At 43.9% G+C, this 20,460-nt stretch overlaps 1 protein-coding gene across 1 annotated transcript; it reads right to left on the bottom strand.

The window, feature by feature from the left end:
• Positions 1-16,184: 16,184 nt before the first annotated feature.
• On the bottom strand, positions 16,185-17,631 carry gpr61 (G protein-coupled receptor 61). Its single transcript, XM_080209862.1, has one exon. It carries the CDS (start codon positions 17,529-17,531, stop codon positions 16,185-16,187), a length of 1,347 nt encoding a protein of 448 aa, XP_080065988.1. The 5' UTR covers positions 17,532-17,631.
• Between the last annotated feature and the right edge of the window lie 2,829 nt (positions 17,632-20,460).

Below are 20,460 nucleotides of genomic sequence, written 5' to 3'. Positions count from 1 at the left end.
GAGACAGTAAAGGAACAGGCTTTTGTTAGTGTCTCTTCAGAGATAGCGAGTTTCAAGTTTCTGCAATACTGCCATGATAACTCCTTTTGTTTGAGGGCCATAGACACAGAGTTTCAGCCATTTTAAAAGGTCTTTGCCCAGTCTTACAAATGATAGAAATATCCATGAGGACATCTATATATATTTTATAAAAGTATACAGGGTGAGGTCTTAGGTTTGTCAAACTGGATTCCCTAGAAGCTCTGTGGGCAGTTCGAGCATTCCCTCCTGATCACACATTTACTGGTTACAGGCAGCGACTAAACTCTTTGTGTTGAAGAAGCTAGGAGAAATGTGGCCCTTTCAGCCACATCGTCAACTCAGTACTTCTTACTGCATGTCACGCGTCTGTAAACAGAGGCTCAATGTAGATAGCTCTTTAAAAAATTCACCAACACCTTTATTCCGTGACAAATTTGATGGGACTTCATGCCATCAAAGCTCAACGTTGTTTTTCTTCCCAAGAATTGTAACAATGCACTGAAATGATTCAATATCACACTTGATTTAAAATGAAATCAAACCAAGGACATCAACATAAACTCAGTGAACACATTTTGATTGCAACAAAATCATGCTGTGCTGTGAGAACATTAGCATCATCTGAAAAGAACAAACCTTTTGTAATACACATTATTCCCATTCATAAAACTCACAATAAGAATGGGTGTTGTTTTATGCCAACTGAAAAAGGTGTAGTTGATGGTGTTTCAGGCAGATCTGGGCTATCATGTCTCTTGGCAGTTCACCAATACAGGATTACTTCCCTGCACCACTGCTTGCAACTGGTGTACTTAGCATTCATGAAGATTGGATTGACAACAACTTGCATTTATGTAAGCATCTCTAATGTACTAAAACAGTCAAAGACACTTATCAGGAAAGGATTGGACACTGAATCAATGATGGAAATGTTCGAGTGGGTGACTGAAAGCTTGTTCAATGAGATAGGTTTTAGGGAATGTTTGAAAGGAGGAGAGAGAGAGAGAGATGGGGAGGTTTATGCAGGAACTCCAGAATTTAGGGTCCTGGCGGCTCAAGGAATGACCACCAATAAAGTAAAAAGGTAATGTTTATTTATTAGTCAAAAATAAGGTTCATACTCACGCTGCAGTGAAGTTACGGTGAAAATCCCCTAGTCGCCGTACTCTCAGACAGAGGGAGAATTTAGCACGGCTGATGCACCTAACCAGCATATCTTTCAGACTGTGGTAGGAAACTGGAGCACCCAGAGGAAACCCATGCAGACACTAGGTGAATGTGCAAACTCCACACAGACAGTGATCCACGCTGGGAGTCAAACCTGGATCCCTGGTGCTGTGAGGCAGCAGTGCTAACCACTGTGCCACCGCGCTGTGCCAATAGTGGAGTGATTAATATTGGGGATGTACATGAGGCCAGAATTGGAGATTAAATGATCTCAGAGGACTGTGGGACTGAAGGCAGTTACAGAGATAAGGAGGGATGAGGAAGGATTTGAGCATGTAAATGATCATTTAACATTTAATGTGTTAGCATAGAAACATAGAAAATAGGAGCAAGAGTTGGCCATTTGGCCCTTCAAGCCTGCTCCAACATTCATTATGATTATGGCTGATCATTCAATTCAGGAGCCTGATCCCCCCACCCCCCAACCCCGTATCCTTTGATTCCCTTTGCCTAAGTGCTATATCTAATCACTTCTTGAATACCTTCAATGTTTTGGCCTCAGCTACTTTCTGGAGTGATGAATTCTCCAGGCTTCCCATTCTCTGGGTAAAGAAACTTCTCGTCATCTCTGTCCAAAATGATCTACCCTGCATCCTCAGACTTTGGCCCCTGGTTCTGGATACCCCTACCATTGGGAACATCCTTCTTGCATCTACCCTGTCAAGTGTTGGACCTTGAGCTAATGTCAATCAACAAGAACTGTGATAATGGGAGCGAGCATCAGAGCAGCTCAAGTTGGTGGGAGGTGGAGGATGGGAGGGTGGCCACTTTTATTCTATTGCATTCAGTAACATCCAAAGAAGATAAACAGCAACCAAGACTTTCCAGTTAAATTGGACAGTGGATAAAATGAATTGATGGGATCCCACTGGCTTGTGACAATGTTCACAGCTACGGGCAATCACCTGATGGCAGAGGAACAGGTAGGGAGATAGATTCGAGTACATCAGCGCATTAAACAAGTAAACTCTATACTTTCTGAATAAAGACCCTTAACCTGAAACAGAAGCCGTTTCTCCCTTTGTGGATACTGCCAGACTCACTGAGTATTAGCTGTTTGTTTTTAACATTTCCAGCATCTGCATTTGGTCCACAATTTTATTTCTCCATAGGGGTCTCATATCCACCTGAAAATGAGGAGAGACATATTTTTCCATCTGTAATGAAGGTTAGGAATATCTGCTCTGCCCCCCCCACCTCTGGTGGGTTTTCTCTATCTCTCCTTCTACACCTTCCTTGCTTGATAAAGCTCCTGTTAAATGATGTAGGACATTTTTATTTTACTTTGTGAAAGGTCCTATAAAAATGCAAAGTATTATTGAGAAAATGATTACCGTCACCTTGGTTTGCCGGAGATCCCGATCAGCATTTCAATTTTCAAAAGCATCTGAAGACGCAAATAATCGAGTCAGCCATGCTTTGTGATGTATGGCGTCCCCTCTCTCATTCGCCATTCTCTCTAATGGAGAGAATTATGTTTAATTGGGATTCTCTACACACTTTGGCATTCACTGCCACAAAAGCCTGAACCAGGGGGACAGCGTCTTCAGGTTTCAGTTAAGTAACCATGAAGCTATTACAAGCACCCAAATTTTTCATTTATGTCCCTTACAGAAGGAAACCTTACCCAGTTTGAGAGACCTAAGACCTCACCCTGCATATTTTCATAAAATACATATAGATATCCTCATGGATATTTCTAATATTTGTAAGACTGGGCAAAGACCTTTTAAAATGGCTGAAACTCTATGTCTATGACCCTCAAACAAAAGAAGTTATCATGGCAGTATCGCAGAAACTTGAAACTCGTTATCTCTGAAGAGACACTAACAAACGCCTGTAGGCTGCAGAGAACAAATTCGAAGAGAGCTAAACAAAGGCCATCTGCATTTAATAGGCCAGACTGGCCAACCAGAGCCCATTCATCTGCTAAGGACCCTGCTGCCTTCCTTTCAAATCTTAATGGTTGAAACATTTACCCATCTCACGCACCCAAATGAAGGAAATGCATTCCTTGTCACAGATTATGTGGCGAAGTGGGAATCATATGTCTGAACCTGTAGCTGATGGGACCAGTTATATTGCTTTGCTGTTCTGTAAATTCAGTCTGCCATTTTTCTACTAACTAACAGCAGCACAGAAAAGGGGATCTGGCCAGATTGAACACTTGGTCCCATCTAAATATAAACTGTTTGCGATTTACAAAGATGATTTGGAGTTGGGGACCAAGTTTAGTGCGTTATAATTCGCAGATGACACAAGTGGCAGAGTGAAGTGTGCAGAGGACGCTGGAAGTCTGCAATGGGATATAGATAGTCTAAGTGAGTGGGCGAGAGTAGGCAGATGGAGTACAATGTTGGTAAATGTGTGGTCACCCATTTTGGTAGGAATAACAACAAAATGGGCTATTATTTAAATAGTAAAAAATTGCAGCATGCTGCTGTGCAAAGGAACCTGGGTGTCCTTGCGCAAGCAAATGGGATTTTGTCCTTCATTGCTAGAGGAATGGAGGTTAAAAACATAGAACATAGAACATTACAGCGCAGAACAGGCCCTTCGGCCCACGATGTTGCGCCGACCAGTTAAAAAAAAATGACCCACTAACCTAAACCAATCCCTTTTCGTCCATAAACCTATCCACGGATCTCTTAAACGCCCCCAAACTAGGCGCATTTACAACTGCAGCAGGCAGGGCATTCCAATCCCTCACCACCCTCTGGGTAAAGAACCTACCCCTGACATCCGTCCTATAACTACCACCCCTTAATTTAAAGCCATGCCCCCTCGTGCTAGCTTTCTCCATCCGAGGAAAAATGCTATCACTATCCACCCTATCTAAACCTCTAATCATCTTATACGTTTCAATAAGATCCCCTCTTAGCCACCTTCTTTCTAGCGAAAACAACCCCAAATCCCTCAGTCTCTCCTCATAGGACCTCCCCTCCATACCAAGCAACATCCTGGTAAACCTCCTCTGCACCCTCTCCAAAGCCTCCACATCCTTCCTGTAATGTGGGGACCAGAACTGCACACAGTACTCCAAGTGCGGCCGCACCAGAGTTGCGTACAGTTTCAACATGACGCTGCGACTCCTAAATTCAATCCCCCTACCAATAAACGCCAAGACACCGTATGCCTTCTTAACAACCTTATCTACTTGATTCCCTACTTTCAGGGATCTATGTACACATACACCTAGATCCCTCTGTTCATCCACACTATTCAGAGTCCTCCCGTTAGCCCTATACTCGACACATCTGTTATTCCTACCAAAGTGAATTACCTCACACTTCTCCGCATTAAACTCCATCCGCCACCTCTCGGCCCAGCTCTGCAACCTGTCTAAGTCACCCTGCAAACTACGACACCCTTCCTCACAATCTACCACACCTCCGACTTTGGTGTCATCAGCAAATTTACTAATCCACCCAACTATAGCCTCATCCAGATCATTAATAAAAATTACAAACAGCAGTGGCCCCAAAACAGATCCCTGAGGCACACCACTCGTAACTGAACTCCATGACGAATATTTACCATCAACCACCACCCTCTGTCTCCTATCTGCTAGCCAATTCCTGATCCAATTTCCTAGATTACCCTCAATCCCATACATCTGCATTTTCTGCAGAAGCCTACCATGGTGAACCTTATCAAACGCTGAGGTTATGTTGCTGCTATATAAGGCCACATCTGGAGTTAAAGGATTAATTGGCAGCACAAGCTTTTGGAATCTTGCCAGCATGTCCACGTAATGTTTGCTGGGACACTGTGGAGGGAACTTCAATCTTTATCTACCTCCATGCTGCACCTGTCCTGGAAGTGTTTGATGGGGACAGTGTAGAGGGAACTTTACTCTGTATCTAACCTCGTGTTGTACCTGTCCTGGGAGTGTTTGATGGGAACAGTATAGAGGGAACTTTAATCTTTATCTAACCTCATGTTGTACCTGTCCTGGGAGTGTTTGATGGGGACAGTATAGCGGAAGTTTCATCACTAAGACCATTTATTTCCAGCTCTGTGACATGTCTGATGTCACCAGTGTCACAGCTCATCTGCTGCTGAAACTTTCTTTGTTACCTGCAGTCCTGACTATTACAATGCATTCCTGGCTGGCCTCCCCTGTTCTATCATCTGTAAACTTGAGATTCTCAGGAACTGTACTGCCCCTGTTTTAACTCCCCCCCACCCCCTGCCCCCACTCCTCTATCCCTATCCCCTGTGCTCATTGACTTTCATTGGTTCCCACTCAAGCAATGTCTTAATTTTGAAATTCTCAACCTTGCTTCCAAATCCCCCTTTATCTTTGTAATTTCCTCCAAAACATTTGAGATTTCTGCACTCACCGAATTCTGGCCTCTTGGGCATCCCTGAATTGAATCATTTAATTATTGGTGACTGTGCCTCGGTTGCCTAAGGCTAAACTTTCGAATATCCTCCTTAAACTTCCACTTCCCTAACATCCTTTAGAAAACTCCTTAATCCCACCCCTTTTTGCCCAAACTTGGTCATGTGACCCAATGTAGCTCAGTGCCATATTTTGTTTTATAATGTTTGTGTAATGCATTGAGGCATTTTATTACATTAACAGCGCTATATAACTTGTTGCTGTTGAGGGTTTGTTGCTGAAATGGTCATTATTCCAGTTGTTGCATATACTCCCCCATTTAGCTTTGGACATGGTGGTATTGTGGTCAGCACTGCTGCCTTACAGCGCCAGGGAGCTGGGTTCAATTCCGGCCTTGGGTGACTGACTATGTGGAGTTTGCACCTTTTCCACAGAACCCCACAATGCAGAAGGAGGCCAGTCAGCCCATCGAGTCTGCAACAACAACAATCCCACCCAGGTCCTATCCCTGTAACCCTGCATATTTACCCTGTTGATGTCCCTGACACCAAGGGGAAATTTAGCATGACCAATCCACCTAACCCGCACATCTTTGGATCATGGGAGGAAACCAGAGCTCCTGGAGGAAATTCACGCAGACACAGGGAGAGCATGCAATCTCCACACAGTCAGTGACCCGAGGCCGGAATTGAACCCTGGTCCCAGCCGCTGTGAGGCAGCAGTGCTAACCACTATGCTACCGCGCCACCACGTTCTCCCTCTCCTGCTAAATTGCCCCTTATTGTCAGGAAGTTTAGCAGGATAAATACGTGGAATTATGGAGATAGGGCCTGAGTGGGATTGTTATCGGTGCAGGCTTGATGGGCCAAATGGCCTCATTCTGCACTGTAGGGATTCTATGATTCAACAAAAGTTCAACAAAGAGAATTCAGAAAAAAGAGAAATTGAGAAAGCGCAACATCATTGGTTTCACGCCATTGAGAATCCAGGAAAGAGGAGCTTGTTTCCTGAGGAATATTCTTATTTCAAAGCAATTCTCTGTTTATTAATACACCGTTTAATTCAAATCACAAATAATAATTGTGTGAAATTTATACAGGAGCTAGAAGTACAGTTAAATTGGTTACAAAACATACATCTGGGTAAAGTAGTAAATCAAATCACAGAGGTTCTGACTGCTTGTTTCTTCATACACTGTGAACAAACACTGATCTGCAGTGCAGTTACACGGTCGTTGGGTGTTAGGTGGAGTGGCTGCAGGGGGACATGGGGACAAGGGGGAGAGGAGATGCTGGGGTCGGAGGTCAGGCGTCTAGGATTTGTGGAGATTGAAGGTTGCAAGGTCATGTGGTGGTTTGCCACCTTCTGGTGGGCTGTAGGATTATGGAAGTTGGAAATGGGGTTGGCATGTGGTGAGGGTTCTGGTACTGTGAAGGTTGCAGCAATTCACTTTGGGCACTGCTTCACAGTTCAAAGGGTCCAACAGAAAAGCAGCCCTTAATTCTCAGGATGCAGCAGTCACAGGCAAGGACATCTCTAATTGTTTATAGCTATCTGTGAGAAATTGGGAATGGGTATTCTTCCAGGAGCATTGCAGTTTATACCGTGAAGGTTCTTCTCCAATACCTTGTCCTGTGTTAGTTTCTTAAATGAAAAAGTATGGATGGTAGCAATTAATTTCAGACTGAACAAGCTGGGACTCTTCTTATCTGGGAAAGAGAGTGCTAAGATTAAAATCTTTCAAATATTTCAGGTGTTTGACAGAGAGATGTTTGTAGTTGTGAAGGAATCCAAAACTGGAGGTGATAAATATAAAATATTTATGAATAAATCCAGTAGGAAAATTCAGGTGAAACCTCTTTAATCAGAGAAAGGTGAGAATGTAAACTCACCACCGCAGGGGATGGTTAAAGCGAAGAGTATAAATATACTTGAGGGGGGAGCTGGATAACCACATGATTGAGAAAGGAATGAAGGGGCAAGTTGATAGGGTGAATTGAAGAAGGGGAGGAGGAGCATAGAAATCAGTGTAGGCAAATGGGCCAAATGGTCTGTTTCTGCATGGTAAATTCTTTGTTGGTGACTTGTCTAATCTCACCTGCAATTAGTCTAATTGATTATTCAATTCTAATTCTGTTGTCCAACCTTCTCCCCTGTGTTGGAAAGACAGGACTAGGGAAGCAGATTGTAGTCTGACCAATTTGTCACCTTATTAATCACAGATCATTGAGATTACAAATGGGTTACTTGGGAAATACCTTAGTGTGTCTCTACGGATGATCAGAGGATGTTGGCTCCCTGACTACCAGCCATACTCTGGGACAGAAATTACATACAAACGTACAAATTAGGAGCAGGAGTAGGCCACTTGGCCCCTCGAGCCCGCTCTGTCATTTAATAAGATCATGCCTGATCTGATTTTAACCTCAAGCCACATTCCCACCAACCCCAGATAACCTTTCACCTCCTCGCTGATCAAGAAATATCAATCTCTGCCTTAGAGATATTCAGACTTTTCCTCAACCGCCTTTTGAGGAAGAGTTTCAAAGTTTCACAACACTGTGAGAGAAAAAGTGCTCTTCATCTTAATTGAGTGGCCCCTGATCTTGAAACAGTGAATTCCTTCCACACTGTTCCAGAAAAAGTGAAGGAATACAGGAATCAGAGGGAGGAAATGTTGGAACAAACTGAGTTTTTTTTAAAATGGTCTCTTATTTGTTAAAAAGTGTGGCAACTGTGGCTCTAGGTCAGAAATTTGTGGGTTCAAATTTCTCTCCAGGACTTGACTGCAACCATCAATGGTCTTGATGAGCTGAATTGCCTCTTCCTGTGCCATAATAAGTGATGATGTGGAGATGCCGGTTTTGAACTGGAGTAAGCACAATAAGAAGTCACACAACATCAGGTTAAAGTCCAACAGGTTTATTTGGCAGCACTAGCTTACAAAGTTGCAAGCTCCTTCAGCAAGCTCCTCACCTGATGAAGGAGCTTGAGAATCCGAAAGTTAATACTGCCAAATAAACCTGTTGGACTTTAACCTGGTGTTGTGAGACTTCTTACCATGACATATGCTCAGAGTGCCTGAAAGTGGTTAACTGTAAGAGTCTGGGATGGAAAGGACTGGGGCGCAACGTGCTGCCAAGTTGCTATCAAAGGCAGAGAATTTGATGCAGAGCAGGAATAGGGGAGGAAGAGAGAGTCGGGAGAAAATAATTCAGGTGTGAATTGGCAACAGAAGAAGAAAGCGAGGAAATGGGATAGAAACATGGAGAAAGGAGAATATAGACATTGGGATGGAAGGATTGGAGAAGAGGGAGAAATGGCAGAAATGAAGTAAAGACAGAGAAGTAAAAAGGAGAAATAGAAGTGAGGTCTAGCATAGCGAAAGATCAATCCAGGCTTCACTTGGATAGAACCTATTGTCAGAATTAATGTTGACTTCAAATCATTGAAATTCAGACTTACTGAAGACAAGTGGGGAACATTCGCCAAATAGCTGAAGCATGTCGGTCTCTGCCTAGTTGGCTCTGTCGCTAAAAGTCAACATACCCTGAAATAAGCTCTCCAAATGTCTGACAGTAATTGTCCTGCTATTTCTGCAGGAAGAGATTGATTTTGACACAGGCAATTCTACTCGTAAGAATAAGAAAAAATGTTATAAAACTGCAGGGTCTATTTTTGTGTCAGTTAATTCTCTGCTGTCCAATTGTGACAGGTACCCTTCTCCCCATCAGTAATGTCTATTCAATTTAACTCAATAACGTGTTCTTGCATCCCCTTCTTCCCGCATATTCTTTGATCCCTTTAACCTCAAGAGCTCTCTCAAACTCCAGCTTGAAAGTATTCAATATTTTAACCTCAACTGCTTTCTGTGGTAGCGAATTCCACAGGCTTGCCACTCTCTGGGTGAAGAAACTTCTTGGTATCGCAGTCCTAAAAGGTTTACCCCGTATCCTTAGACTATGACCCCTGGTTCTGGATTCCCCACCATCAGGAACATCCTTCCTCAGCTACGCTGTCTAGACCTGCTGAATTTTATAGGTTTCGATGAGATTCCCCACTCATTCTTCTGAACTTCAGTGGATATAATCCTAACCGACTCAATCTCTCCTCATACGTCAGTCCTGCCATCTCAGGGATCCATCTGGTAAACCTTCTCAGCACTGCCTCCAAGGAGAAGACCACCATTTTCTCAGGAAATTGCAGGATAGTAAAATTTGCCAGCCTTACCGGTGAACCCAATATGTGACACAGTCAAAGACAAGTTTCCTTCCTCAAGTTCCTCACCTGATGAAGGAGCTTGAGACTCCGAAAGTTAATGCTGCCAAATAAACCTGTTGGACTTTAAGCTGGTGTTGTGAGACTTCTTATCATGATATATGCTCAGAGTGCCTGAAAGTGGTTAACTATAAGAGTCTGGGATGGAAAGGAATGGGGTGCAACGTGCTGCCAAGTCGCTATCAAAAGCAGTCTATTTAACTGCTATAACAATCCAGCTGAATGGAACACTGTCTTCACTCAGCAGCCAAGTCTCCAGTGACCCTGTCTTCACACAGAGTCACTGGGCTGCAGGCATGAGGAGTGACCCCTGTTTGATTTCACTACCCCCAGTCCAGGGTATGAATTAAATGATTGTGCTTTTATTGTCCCTGGCTGGAGCTAGCTTCTGCAGGGATACAGAGGAAAGATGGCAGGTAAGGGAATTCTTCAATAAAGACACATGCTCCACTTCCTTAATTATTGGTTCCCATGCATTTAAGATCCAGTGGTTATTACATTCAAAGCAGAGTGGAACTTTTCCCATGAGGTTGTGGGATCAATGGAAGATTGTGTTTTCTTCATTCATTTTACAGGACATGGCTATCACTGGCTAGGACAGCATCTATTGCCCATCCCTAGTTGCCTTTCAGAAGATGGCAGTGAGCTGCCTTCTTGAACAACTGGAGTCTCCCTGTGGTGCGGGTACACCCACCGTGCTGTTAGGGAGGATTTTGAGCCAGTGATAGTGAAGGAAAAGCAATTGATACTTTTCCAGTTCAGGATGGTGAGTTAGAACATAAGAATATAAGAAATAGGAGCACAAGTAGGCCATCTAGCCCTTAGAGCCTGCCCCGCCATTCAATAAGATCATGGCTGATCTGAAGTGTCTCAGTTCCACTTTCCCGCCCTCTCCCCATAACCCTTAATCCCCTTGCCTACCAAAAACCTATCCACCCGCGTTTTAAATATATTTAGCGAGGTAGCCTCCACCACTTCAACGGGCAGAGAATTCCAGAGATTCACCACCCTTTGAGTGAAGAAGTTCCTCCTCAACTCTGTTCTAAACTGTCCCCCCCTTATCTTGAGGCTATGCCCTCTAGTCCTGCTGTCCTTTCTGAGTGGGAAGAACCTCTCCACCTCTACCCTATCCATCCTTTTCATCATCTTATACATCTCAATAAGATCCCCCCCACATCCTTCTAAACTCTAACGAGTACAAGCCCAGTCTATTCAGCCTCTCCTCATAGCTCAACCCCCTCAACTCTAGTATCAGCCTAGTGAACCTCCTCTGCACTCCCTCCAAGGCCAAAATACCCTTGCACAAGTGCGGCAACCAAAACTGCACACAGTACTCCAGCTGCGGCCTCACCAGTGCCCTGTACAGTTGCAGCAAGACCTCCCTATGAGGTCCCCCTCGCTATGAAGTTACTTGGAGTGGAACCTTCTGATGTTCCCAGATATCTGCTACCCTAGTCTTCCTAGATGGTAATGGTTGTGGGTTTGGGAGGTGCTGATGAAGGAGTTCCTTCAGTGCATCTTGTAGGTGGTAGACACGGCTGCCACTGTTTGTCAATGGTGGAGGGGTTGAATGTTTGTAAAAGGAGCAGCAATCAAGGGGCTGCTCTGTATTGGATGATGAGCTTCTTGAGTGTTGTTGGAGCTGAACTCATCCAGGAAAGTGGAGAGGATTCCATTGCACTCCTGACTTATGGGTGACTCCAGGCTTTGGGGAGTCAGAGTTGAGTCACTCACCACAGTATTCCTAGCCTTTGACCTTGTAGCTACAGTATTTATATGACTCGTCCAGTTCAGCTTCTGGTCAATGGTAACACCAGAGTGTTGATACTGGGGGATTCAATGATGGTAATACCATTGAATATCAAAAGGCAATGGCTAGATCCTCTCTTGTTAGAGATGGTCATTGCCTGGCACATGTGTGACACGAATGTTACTTGCCACTTGTAAGCCCGAGCCTGGATATTGTTCAGGTTTTGCTACATTTGATTATGGACTGTTTCAGCGTCTGAGGAGTCTTAAATGTGCTGAACATTGTGAAGTCATTTGCAAACATCCCCATTTCTGACCTTATGACGGAAGGGAGGACATTGATGAAGCAACTGAATATGATTGGACCTCGGACAATACCCTGTGTAATTCCTACAGTGATGCCCTGGAGCTGAGATGATTGACCATCTTCCTTTGTGCCAGACATGACCAGTGGAGGGTTTTCTTCCTGGTTCCAGTTGACTTCAGTTGTGCTACGCCCCTTGATGCCACACTTGGTCAAGTGAGGCTTTGATGTCAAGACTAGTCACCCTTGCCTCACCTCTTGAATTCAGCTCCTTTGTCCATGTTTGAACCAAGGATGTAATGAGACCAGGAGCTGAGTGAGCCTGGCAGAATCCAGGTTATTGCTGAGCAGGTGCTGCTTGATCGCACTGTTGACGACCCCTTCCATCATTTTATGATGATCGAGAGCAGACTGATGGGGTGATAAGGGGCTGGGTCCTGTTGCTTGTGTACAGGAAATATCTGGGCAGTTTTCCACATTGCTGAATAGATGCCAGTTAGAGCCACACTAGAACAGCTTGGCTAGGGGAACGGTAAGTTCTGGAGCACCAGTCTTCAGCACTATTGCCTGAATGTTATCAGGGCTCATTGCCTTTTCTGTATCCAATGTCTTCAGTTGTTTCTTGATATCATGTGGTGTGAATCAAATTGGCTAAAGGCTGATATTGGTGATGCTGGGGACAACTGGAGGAGGCTGAGATGGATCACTCACTCGGCATTTGTGGCAAAAGAATGCTTCAGACTTATTTTTTGCACTGATGTGCTGGGCTCCTCCATTATTGAGGGTGGGGATATTTGTGGAGCCTCCTCCTCTAGTGAGCTGATTAATTGTCCACCACCGTTCACAACTGGATGTGGCAGGATTGCAGATTTGACCGTACGTGTTGACAGGGTAGACAGGGAGAAACTGTTTCGTCTGGTCAGTGGAACCCAGAACAAAGGGACAGAATATTAAAATTGGAGCCAGATCATTGGCTATACCCATCCTTTGGTCAAATACACCATGTCTGGCACTCTGGTCTCACACATGCACAAACTGCCCAGATGGAAAGCATACAGAGATGTAAGATTGAGCTTAGCTCCTCAGTACCAGTCATGTGACAACACCTTTTACTTAACAGAAAATTCTGAAAACAAGAATTTGAAAAATCCCGTATGCAATCGGCCCAGGTTCAGAACTGCTTACCTGCATCATGTCCATAGACAGCGAAACAACTCAGGGGTTCAGTTGTAATTCATCCCAGGCATTTGTAGGATGGAAGGTACTGAGAAACTCTATTCTCTACACACTCCCTCTGTGATCAAACTGGTCAACCTTGCTGTGTGACCCTAGGCTGTGACTGTCGGCAGGCTGATTGTCCACAGTCAATCCCCAACTTGTCTTCACTTGACACCCACAAGTGAACACTTGCCTGGAAGGGGCATAGGGGAAAGGGTGACTAAATAATGCTTAGGAGTATTTTGTCTCTACCCTAAAACTACAGCAGGAAACTAAACTTATTGTAATGCTGTACCTCTGAGATCAATTATCTCAGCAAGGACAGTTCCTGGTCTGGAGTGTACGTCACCGGGGGAGAGTAGGGGGGAATTTTCATTCCTTGTCTTGAGGTTTCTATGTTGGGTAATGTCATGTGTTAGAACCGTAGAATCCGGATCCCTGTGAAGCCTATCTGTACTTCAGTGCCTGTCATGTGGGAATGTGTGATGTGTTGTAATTTTATAATTCAATGTTCTTGCTTTTGATATCCAGTTCACCATTTCCCTGTTATCTGCTGAGCTTGTCATGTCATGCGTTTCCATGTGTTTAACCTGATATTCGGGAATGTTTTGATGTTAGTCGCATTGCAATTCAGCCTTTAGGCTGCAAATATGTTTCTTGAATAAAATATCATTATTAATTTCAGGGGGTGATGTCAGGAAGAAATTCTTCGCGCAGAGAGTGGGAATCAGGAACTCACTGCCCCAAAAAGCTGATAAGATTAGTGGCGGGGGGTGCGGGTAGGGAGCAGCGAGGAAGGGAGTGCGGGGCATTGCTCAATTAAAATGGACATTATTGGCATGGATGGACTGGGTGTCTTCACATTCAATCTCCAACTTGTCTTCACTTGACATCCACAAGCGGACACTTGCCAGGAAGAGGCGTAGGGGAAAGGGTGAATATTGCTTAGGAGTAAAACCCTAGGAAAGTTTTTGTCTCTATCCTAAAACTACAACAGGAAACTACAACTATTGTAATGCTGTACCTCTGAAATCAACTATCTCAGATAGGTCCTGGTCTGTAGTGTACATCACTGGGGGAGGGTGTGGGGGAGGGGGATTTTACTCCCCATCTTGAGTTTTTATGTTGGGTAATGTCATGTGTTAGAACCATAGAAGCCCCACTGTGCAAAAGGAGGCCATTCAGCCCACCAAATCTGCACAGGCTGTTTGAAAAAGCATCTTACCCAGCTCCCCCATCACTGCCCCCGTTCCCCCCGTGCTATCCCCATAACCCCCATGTTGATGAGATATGGCATTTCATTATCAGAAGCTGCCCAGTGTTTCCAATGGGGCAACTGTTAACAGTTCCTTTTTGTCATCAATATTTTGGGGAAAGGAGTTGATTTTCATTAAGTTGTTATTAAACATTGGGGATAAAATACCAGAACTTTTGTGTGAAACAATTCAAGAAAAAATCCACAATTTCTCCTTCAGAACAATATTCCGAACCAACAGCTAAAACCTCGAAGCACGTTTCAAATTTGGCAATGCTCCCAGCCCCGACGTGACATGATTCATCAGGGTGAATTTCAAACTCTCCGATGAGGTGTAAAGCTGAAGAATTGAATTATTTCTTTGTAGTGACTGGGTGAGATCTTGGCCGGACTGTAGAAAGCATCACAGATTCTATGTCCTGTTCTGACTTCCCCTTTCTTGGACCCTGAGACCTGTGGAACACTTCAATCCTCTCACTCATTCTTCCTCCTGCAAACAAATGGCAGAATCTTAAAACCCAAAGCCTGGGCTCCACAAACCATTCGCTTTGCAGTTTTATCCATTCCCTTCTCCTCCCGTAACCCTTGTTACCTCAGCCATTCACCCTGGCTCCTCATTCGAAGAGTGGATTCTAAGAGAGCAAGAAGAGGTTGCAAATGAAGCTGAACAAAGGCGCAAAGAGATTTATTTTTCAATTTGATCACAGAAACAATGGCTGGAAAAGAACACCAGCAGCAGCTTGGGTTATTTCAGGGTGAACAAAGTGATTCAGGAATATTCATGTACTTTAACCATCACTCTTCCAAAACCTGAGCACATCAAAACCTCTGCTGCTCACATCCTGACATGCATTGAGTCCTGTAGACCCACTACCCAATAGACTTGCTGACCCACATTGTTCTTGCAGCCTCATATTGCCTCAGTATTAAATTATCTTCCTTGTTTTTATATCCTCTATGGCTTTGTCTCTTATCTCTCTGATCTCCTCTAACCCTCCAAGATCTCCGCACTTCTCCAATTCTGGCCTCTTGTGCATCCATAAATATCATTGCTTCATGGCTGACAACCCTGTTTTCAGTTGCTCAGGCCCTAAAATCTAGAATTTTTGCCCACCCCCCCACCCCTTCATCTCCCTCTCTCTTAAAGGCACTTCCTAATATCTACTTCCACGGCCAAGCTTTCTTTCACTTGTTCTAATATCTGGTGGTAAATTTTGACTGGTAATGTTCCTGTGAAGCACCTGTGAACTTTTTCTTATGTCAGAGGCGCTATATAAATGCAAGTTACTGTTGGAAGTCTCACCAAATCCATTCTGCAGCGAGTGCAAGTCTCCCTCAGTGAGGAAGAAGGCACAATTTTTGGACACAAATAGGGACAAAATCCATTTAAAACCTACAAACAGCGAGGAATTTTAGAATCACAGAATACTACAGTGCAGAAGAGACCCTTCAGCCCATCGAGTCTGCGTTGACGCACGAAAGGCCTTGAGCTGCCCACCTAATCCCTCTTGTCAGTAGTTGGTTCATAGTTGACAATTTTTATCATGGTTTGTTGAATGAATATTGGGCTTATTTCTGGAAACACATTACTTTCTGTTGGCTAGTTTAGAAATTGAAAAGAAACTTAATATTAGAATCAATTAAAGTAAACAGTACAAAAGTCCAGTCACAGACATGGCATCCTATTTTTTAGGGTTAACCCTTTTTCTGGAAACAATAAGATATTTAACATTAAACTTTAAACAATAGAGACCAAACTAGCTGTTTCACTCAATGAGTATATATTAAGCATCATGTTTAGGTGACCTGCTCATTCTAATACAGCTGTTGGACATTGTAAAGTCAGTGGCTATGTGTTGTTCAAGAAATTCTGATGTTTCTTCTGCAATCTGACCAGGTATCCTGAAACCTAGTGCTGACTGGTCTAACTTTGGACTGGAAGCATCATAGCTAGATCTGGTTTCTGTGTTGCAACCGGTCCTCTGCAAAAACTGCATGAAGTTCTCCTCAATGGACCCTTCTCGACTGGGCAGCCGGAGGTCCTCTTCCAGAGTGTGCTTGAAGAGACAGTTGAGATGCTTGCTTAGCTCCCCTCTGATCTGTCGATTGAGGCATCCATAAAAGAAGGGGTTGATGCTGAAGGACGTGTATCCGATCCAAGTGACGACTGTTTCCCACAGGCCCAGAGGCGTTGGGCTCTGGTTCAGTGTGGAATGCAAGTGAAAAGCAAAAAATGGCAGCCAGCAGAATACAAACTGGCCTCCGACCAGAATGAGGATGATGGCTGCCTTCCCCCCGCCAAATGTCCGTTGTGGGGATGGCCTTGGCCCTCCTGAACTGGTGACCATGGTGGATCTACTGCTGAGCGATTCTGACCTTTGCCTGGGCGTGTCCATCCAGGTGGGCAAGGGTCCGTGTTGCATTGCTGCAACCCTGGCCACCTTGAACATGTTGCAGTAAACTATCAGGATAATTAACACCGGGAAGAAAAAATAAAATAGGCTGAAGAAAATGATGTAAACCTTTCTGTATGTCTCTCCGCCCCATTGCCAGGAACACTGGTTGTTCACATGTGCTTGGGAATTCCACCCCAAGACTGACATTATTGACATTAAGATGGCTTTAATCCAGATACAGATTATAACTGACACCACCAGTTTCAGTGTCATCCTTACCTCATATCTCATGGGGTGTACAATGTAGTAATATCGCTCGACATTAATGGCCAGTATGGACAGTATGGAGGCACTTATAAATAACATGCTGAGGAAGAGGTATATCCGGCATAAAGTATCACCAAAAATTATGTTGTCAAAAAGAGCAGAGCTGGACACCATTCCTAAAGGCATGAGGATTAAGACGGCTGTCAGGTCCACTAGACACAAATGGAAAACAAAGACAAATTTTTTGAACAGTGGGGTCCTGATAATTACAAACATCACTGCCGTGTTTCCAATGATCCCGACTAGGTCGACCAACAGCATGAAGAAGAGACCTATCGACTGGGAAACGAGATCTCTGTCCTTGGACACTAGGCTTTGATTGAAGTGCATGGAAGTGGGAGAGACTCTGTGCTGTCTTCCAGGAGTGGAAGTATTCCACGCCCATTCTGCAGAAACTGGAGCAGCCATGGGGATGTAGGGTGACGTAAGGATGAAGATCCTAAATTCTTTCTTTCTAGCCCATCACCCATCCTCTTTTGGGATAGGAACTTACTCGATGGTTGGCAGACTCTTTGTTTCCCTAACCATGCAAACTCTGGTTGGCCTTTGACATCAACCAACTGGATAGTTGATACATTCCAGATGAAATAGTCTCTGGTGGATAATTTGCCATGAATTTGTGGTTTGTACTAGTTTTCATTATCCAGTAAGAATAATTAATAAAGGCTTGAAATGCTTCCTCCAGTTAGGTCTCCTTGCTACATCGCCAAGTAAACATTGAGCTTACACCATCCATTTCCAATTATTCAGCAGAATGAAAACCTGCATAGAAAAAAAAGGAAAAAGAATTAAGTCCATACAAATACCAGTGGGTAGTTCTGATTTTAATGTATGATTATTAGATCCAACTTTACAAATGCATGCTTTTGTTGGGGAAATTAATTTGCTTTGCCAATTCTGTGTTATGGAAATTTGGGCACCTCATCCATTGGATGATGGAGCAGGTTTGAAAGACTAAATGGCCTACTTCTGCTCTGAATTCTATTGTTCTTATGTTCCTGTCCTATTGGGAATGCTTGCTTGTAAAACCAAACACTGCTCAGATAGAGAGAGTAGGATAGGGTAGATTGACTCACTTGCCAACTCCTTGAAACCTTTCCACCATCTACAAGGCATAAATCAGGAATGTGATGGAATATTTGCCTGAATGATTCAAGTTCCACTGGCATTCAACAAGCTCAATTCTATCCAGAACAAAGCAACCCATTTGATTAGCATCCCATTCAGTACTTTAACCATTGACTCCCTCCACCTTGGGTGCAATGGTGCCTGCTGTGTGTACCATTTTCATCAGCATCTCTCACATTTGCAACCTCTACCACATAAAAGGGCAAGGGGCAGCGGACACATGGGAACACAACCGCCTGCAATTTCCCCTCGGAGTGTCTCACCATCCTGATTTGGAACTCAAAAAACTGTACTGGTGAAAGGAAAAAGATCAACGAGAACCTCCTTCCCTCTTCAACCTTGGGCAACACTGTGCTTTGCACTGTGGGCATTGACATCTAACCTCCTAGCCCCAGAAACCCATCTAAGACTAAAGAGACCTAAGTTATAAAATTATGAAAGCTTAGTTCCAATTGCAGCGGTGTATGTCTTTTATCAAAGGATCAAAGGAGTTTGTTTTGTTGGAATGTAATTAGCATCATTGTAGCTTTGATCAAACAGAATGGGTTTGTATCCATTGTGCAGTTTTGTGCTGGTGAAAACCTGAACATTGTGCTTCACTCCCACCAGATGATCAAAACTAAAATTATATTTAGAAATTAGATTACAATTTCATGGTGTATGGGGCAAATCTCCCACTCTCCTCCCCTTAATTGGATTAGAATTGCACTTACTCTCATAATGTGGGCATTGCTGCCAAGACTGGCATTGACTGCTTATCCTGAACTGCCCTGCAAAGCAGTCCTCTTGAACTACAAGAAGCTTGAGCACTTACCAAGTTTACCAAGATGTTGCCTGATTTTACCTTTGAGAAGAGATTGGACAGATTTAGTTTGTTTTCACTTGAACAGCGGAGGCTGGAGGGACGACCCAATGGAAACTTACAAAATCATGGGTAGAATGGATAGTCGGAGTCTTCTTCCCAGGATTGAAATGTCAATTGTAGGGGACATGGTAAAAGAGGGAAAGTTTAAAGGAGATGTGAGAGGCTTACTATACAGAGGGTAGTAAGTGCCTGAATGCGCTGCCAGAGGAGGTGGTAGAAGCAGCTACAATAGTAACATTTAAGAGACATCTTGACAGATACATGAATAGGCAGGGAATATAGGGATATGCATCGCGTAGAGGCAAAAGGTCTTTAGTTTAGAAAAGCTTTGTGTGTTGGTGCAGGCTGAAAGCCTGGTCCTGTGTTATACTGTTCTTTGTTCTTTGCTCTTTGTTCAGAGGGCAGTTAAGAAAATCACGGCAGGACTGTAGCCACATATAGACCAGGCGAGGGAGGGGCAACATTTTCTTGTAATGACGGTTTGACAGCTTCATGCTCACTTGACTGATGCCAGCTTCTAAATTTCAGACATTTTGAAATTTTCAGATTGCCAGAATGCTACCAGAACTTGATGGATTGAGTTATATGGAGAGGCTGGGATTTCTTTCCCCGGCGCGTAGGAGGCTTAGGGGTGATTTTATAGAAGGCTATAAAATAATGAGAGGCACAGATCAGTTAGATAGTCAACAACTTTTCCCAAAAGGAGAATCTAAAACTAGAGGGCATAAGTTTAAGGTGAGAGGGGAGAGATACAAAAGGGTCCAGAGGGGCAATTTTTTCACACAGAGGGTGGTGAGTGTCTGGAACAAGCGGCCAGAGTTTGTAGTAGTGGTGGGTAGACAGTTTAGACAGTTACATGGTAAGATGGGTATAGAGGGATAGGGGCCAAACGCAGGCAGTTGGGACTAACTTAGTGGTAAAAACTGGGCGGCATGGACAAGTTGGGCCAAAGGGCCTGTTTCCATGCTGTAAACCTCTATAACTCTATGGCATGACAGAATTTGAAATCACTTTGGACCTGATGATTAGCCCAGCAACATCACCACTATTCCAGCATACCGAGGAAGAAACTAAGGGTTGTCTGGAATCTCCACAACAACGACTTTGGTTTTGACATTCATAGAATTAAGGTCAGGTCTTTTGGTGTAGGGAGAAAAATATTTGGAAACAAATTCTTTGGACCTAATCATAGAATTCCTGTAGTGCAGAAGGAGGCCATTTGGCCCATTGAATTTGCACTGACAATGATCCTATCCAGGCCCTATCCTTGTAACCCTACATAATCCCCTTGAAATTAAAGGCATCCCTACCTAGAGCTGTTTCCCATAACCCCAAGTATTTACC

Source organism: Carcharhinus amblyrhynchos, chromosome 22 (assembly GCF_965287045.1).
Source record: "Carcharhinus amblyrhynchos chromosome 22, sCarAmb.v2.hapA, whole genome shotgun sequence".
NCBI classification, from domain to species: domain Eukaryota; kingdom Metazoa; phylum Chordata; class Chondrichthyes; order Carcharhiniformes; family Carcharhinidae; genus Carcharhinus; species Carcharhinus amblyrhynchos.
Note: the sequence above shows the minus strand (reverse complement) of the source record. Positions and strands in the feature narration are given on the sequence as shown.

Coding starts and splice junctions, on each gene's coding strand:
- gpr61 (XM_080209862.1), bottom strand. CDS start 17,531: ATGGCTGCTCCAGTTTCTGCAGAATGGGCGTGGAATACTTCCACTCCT.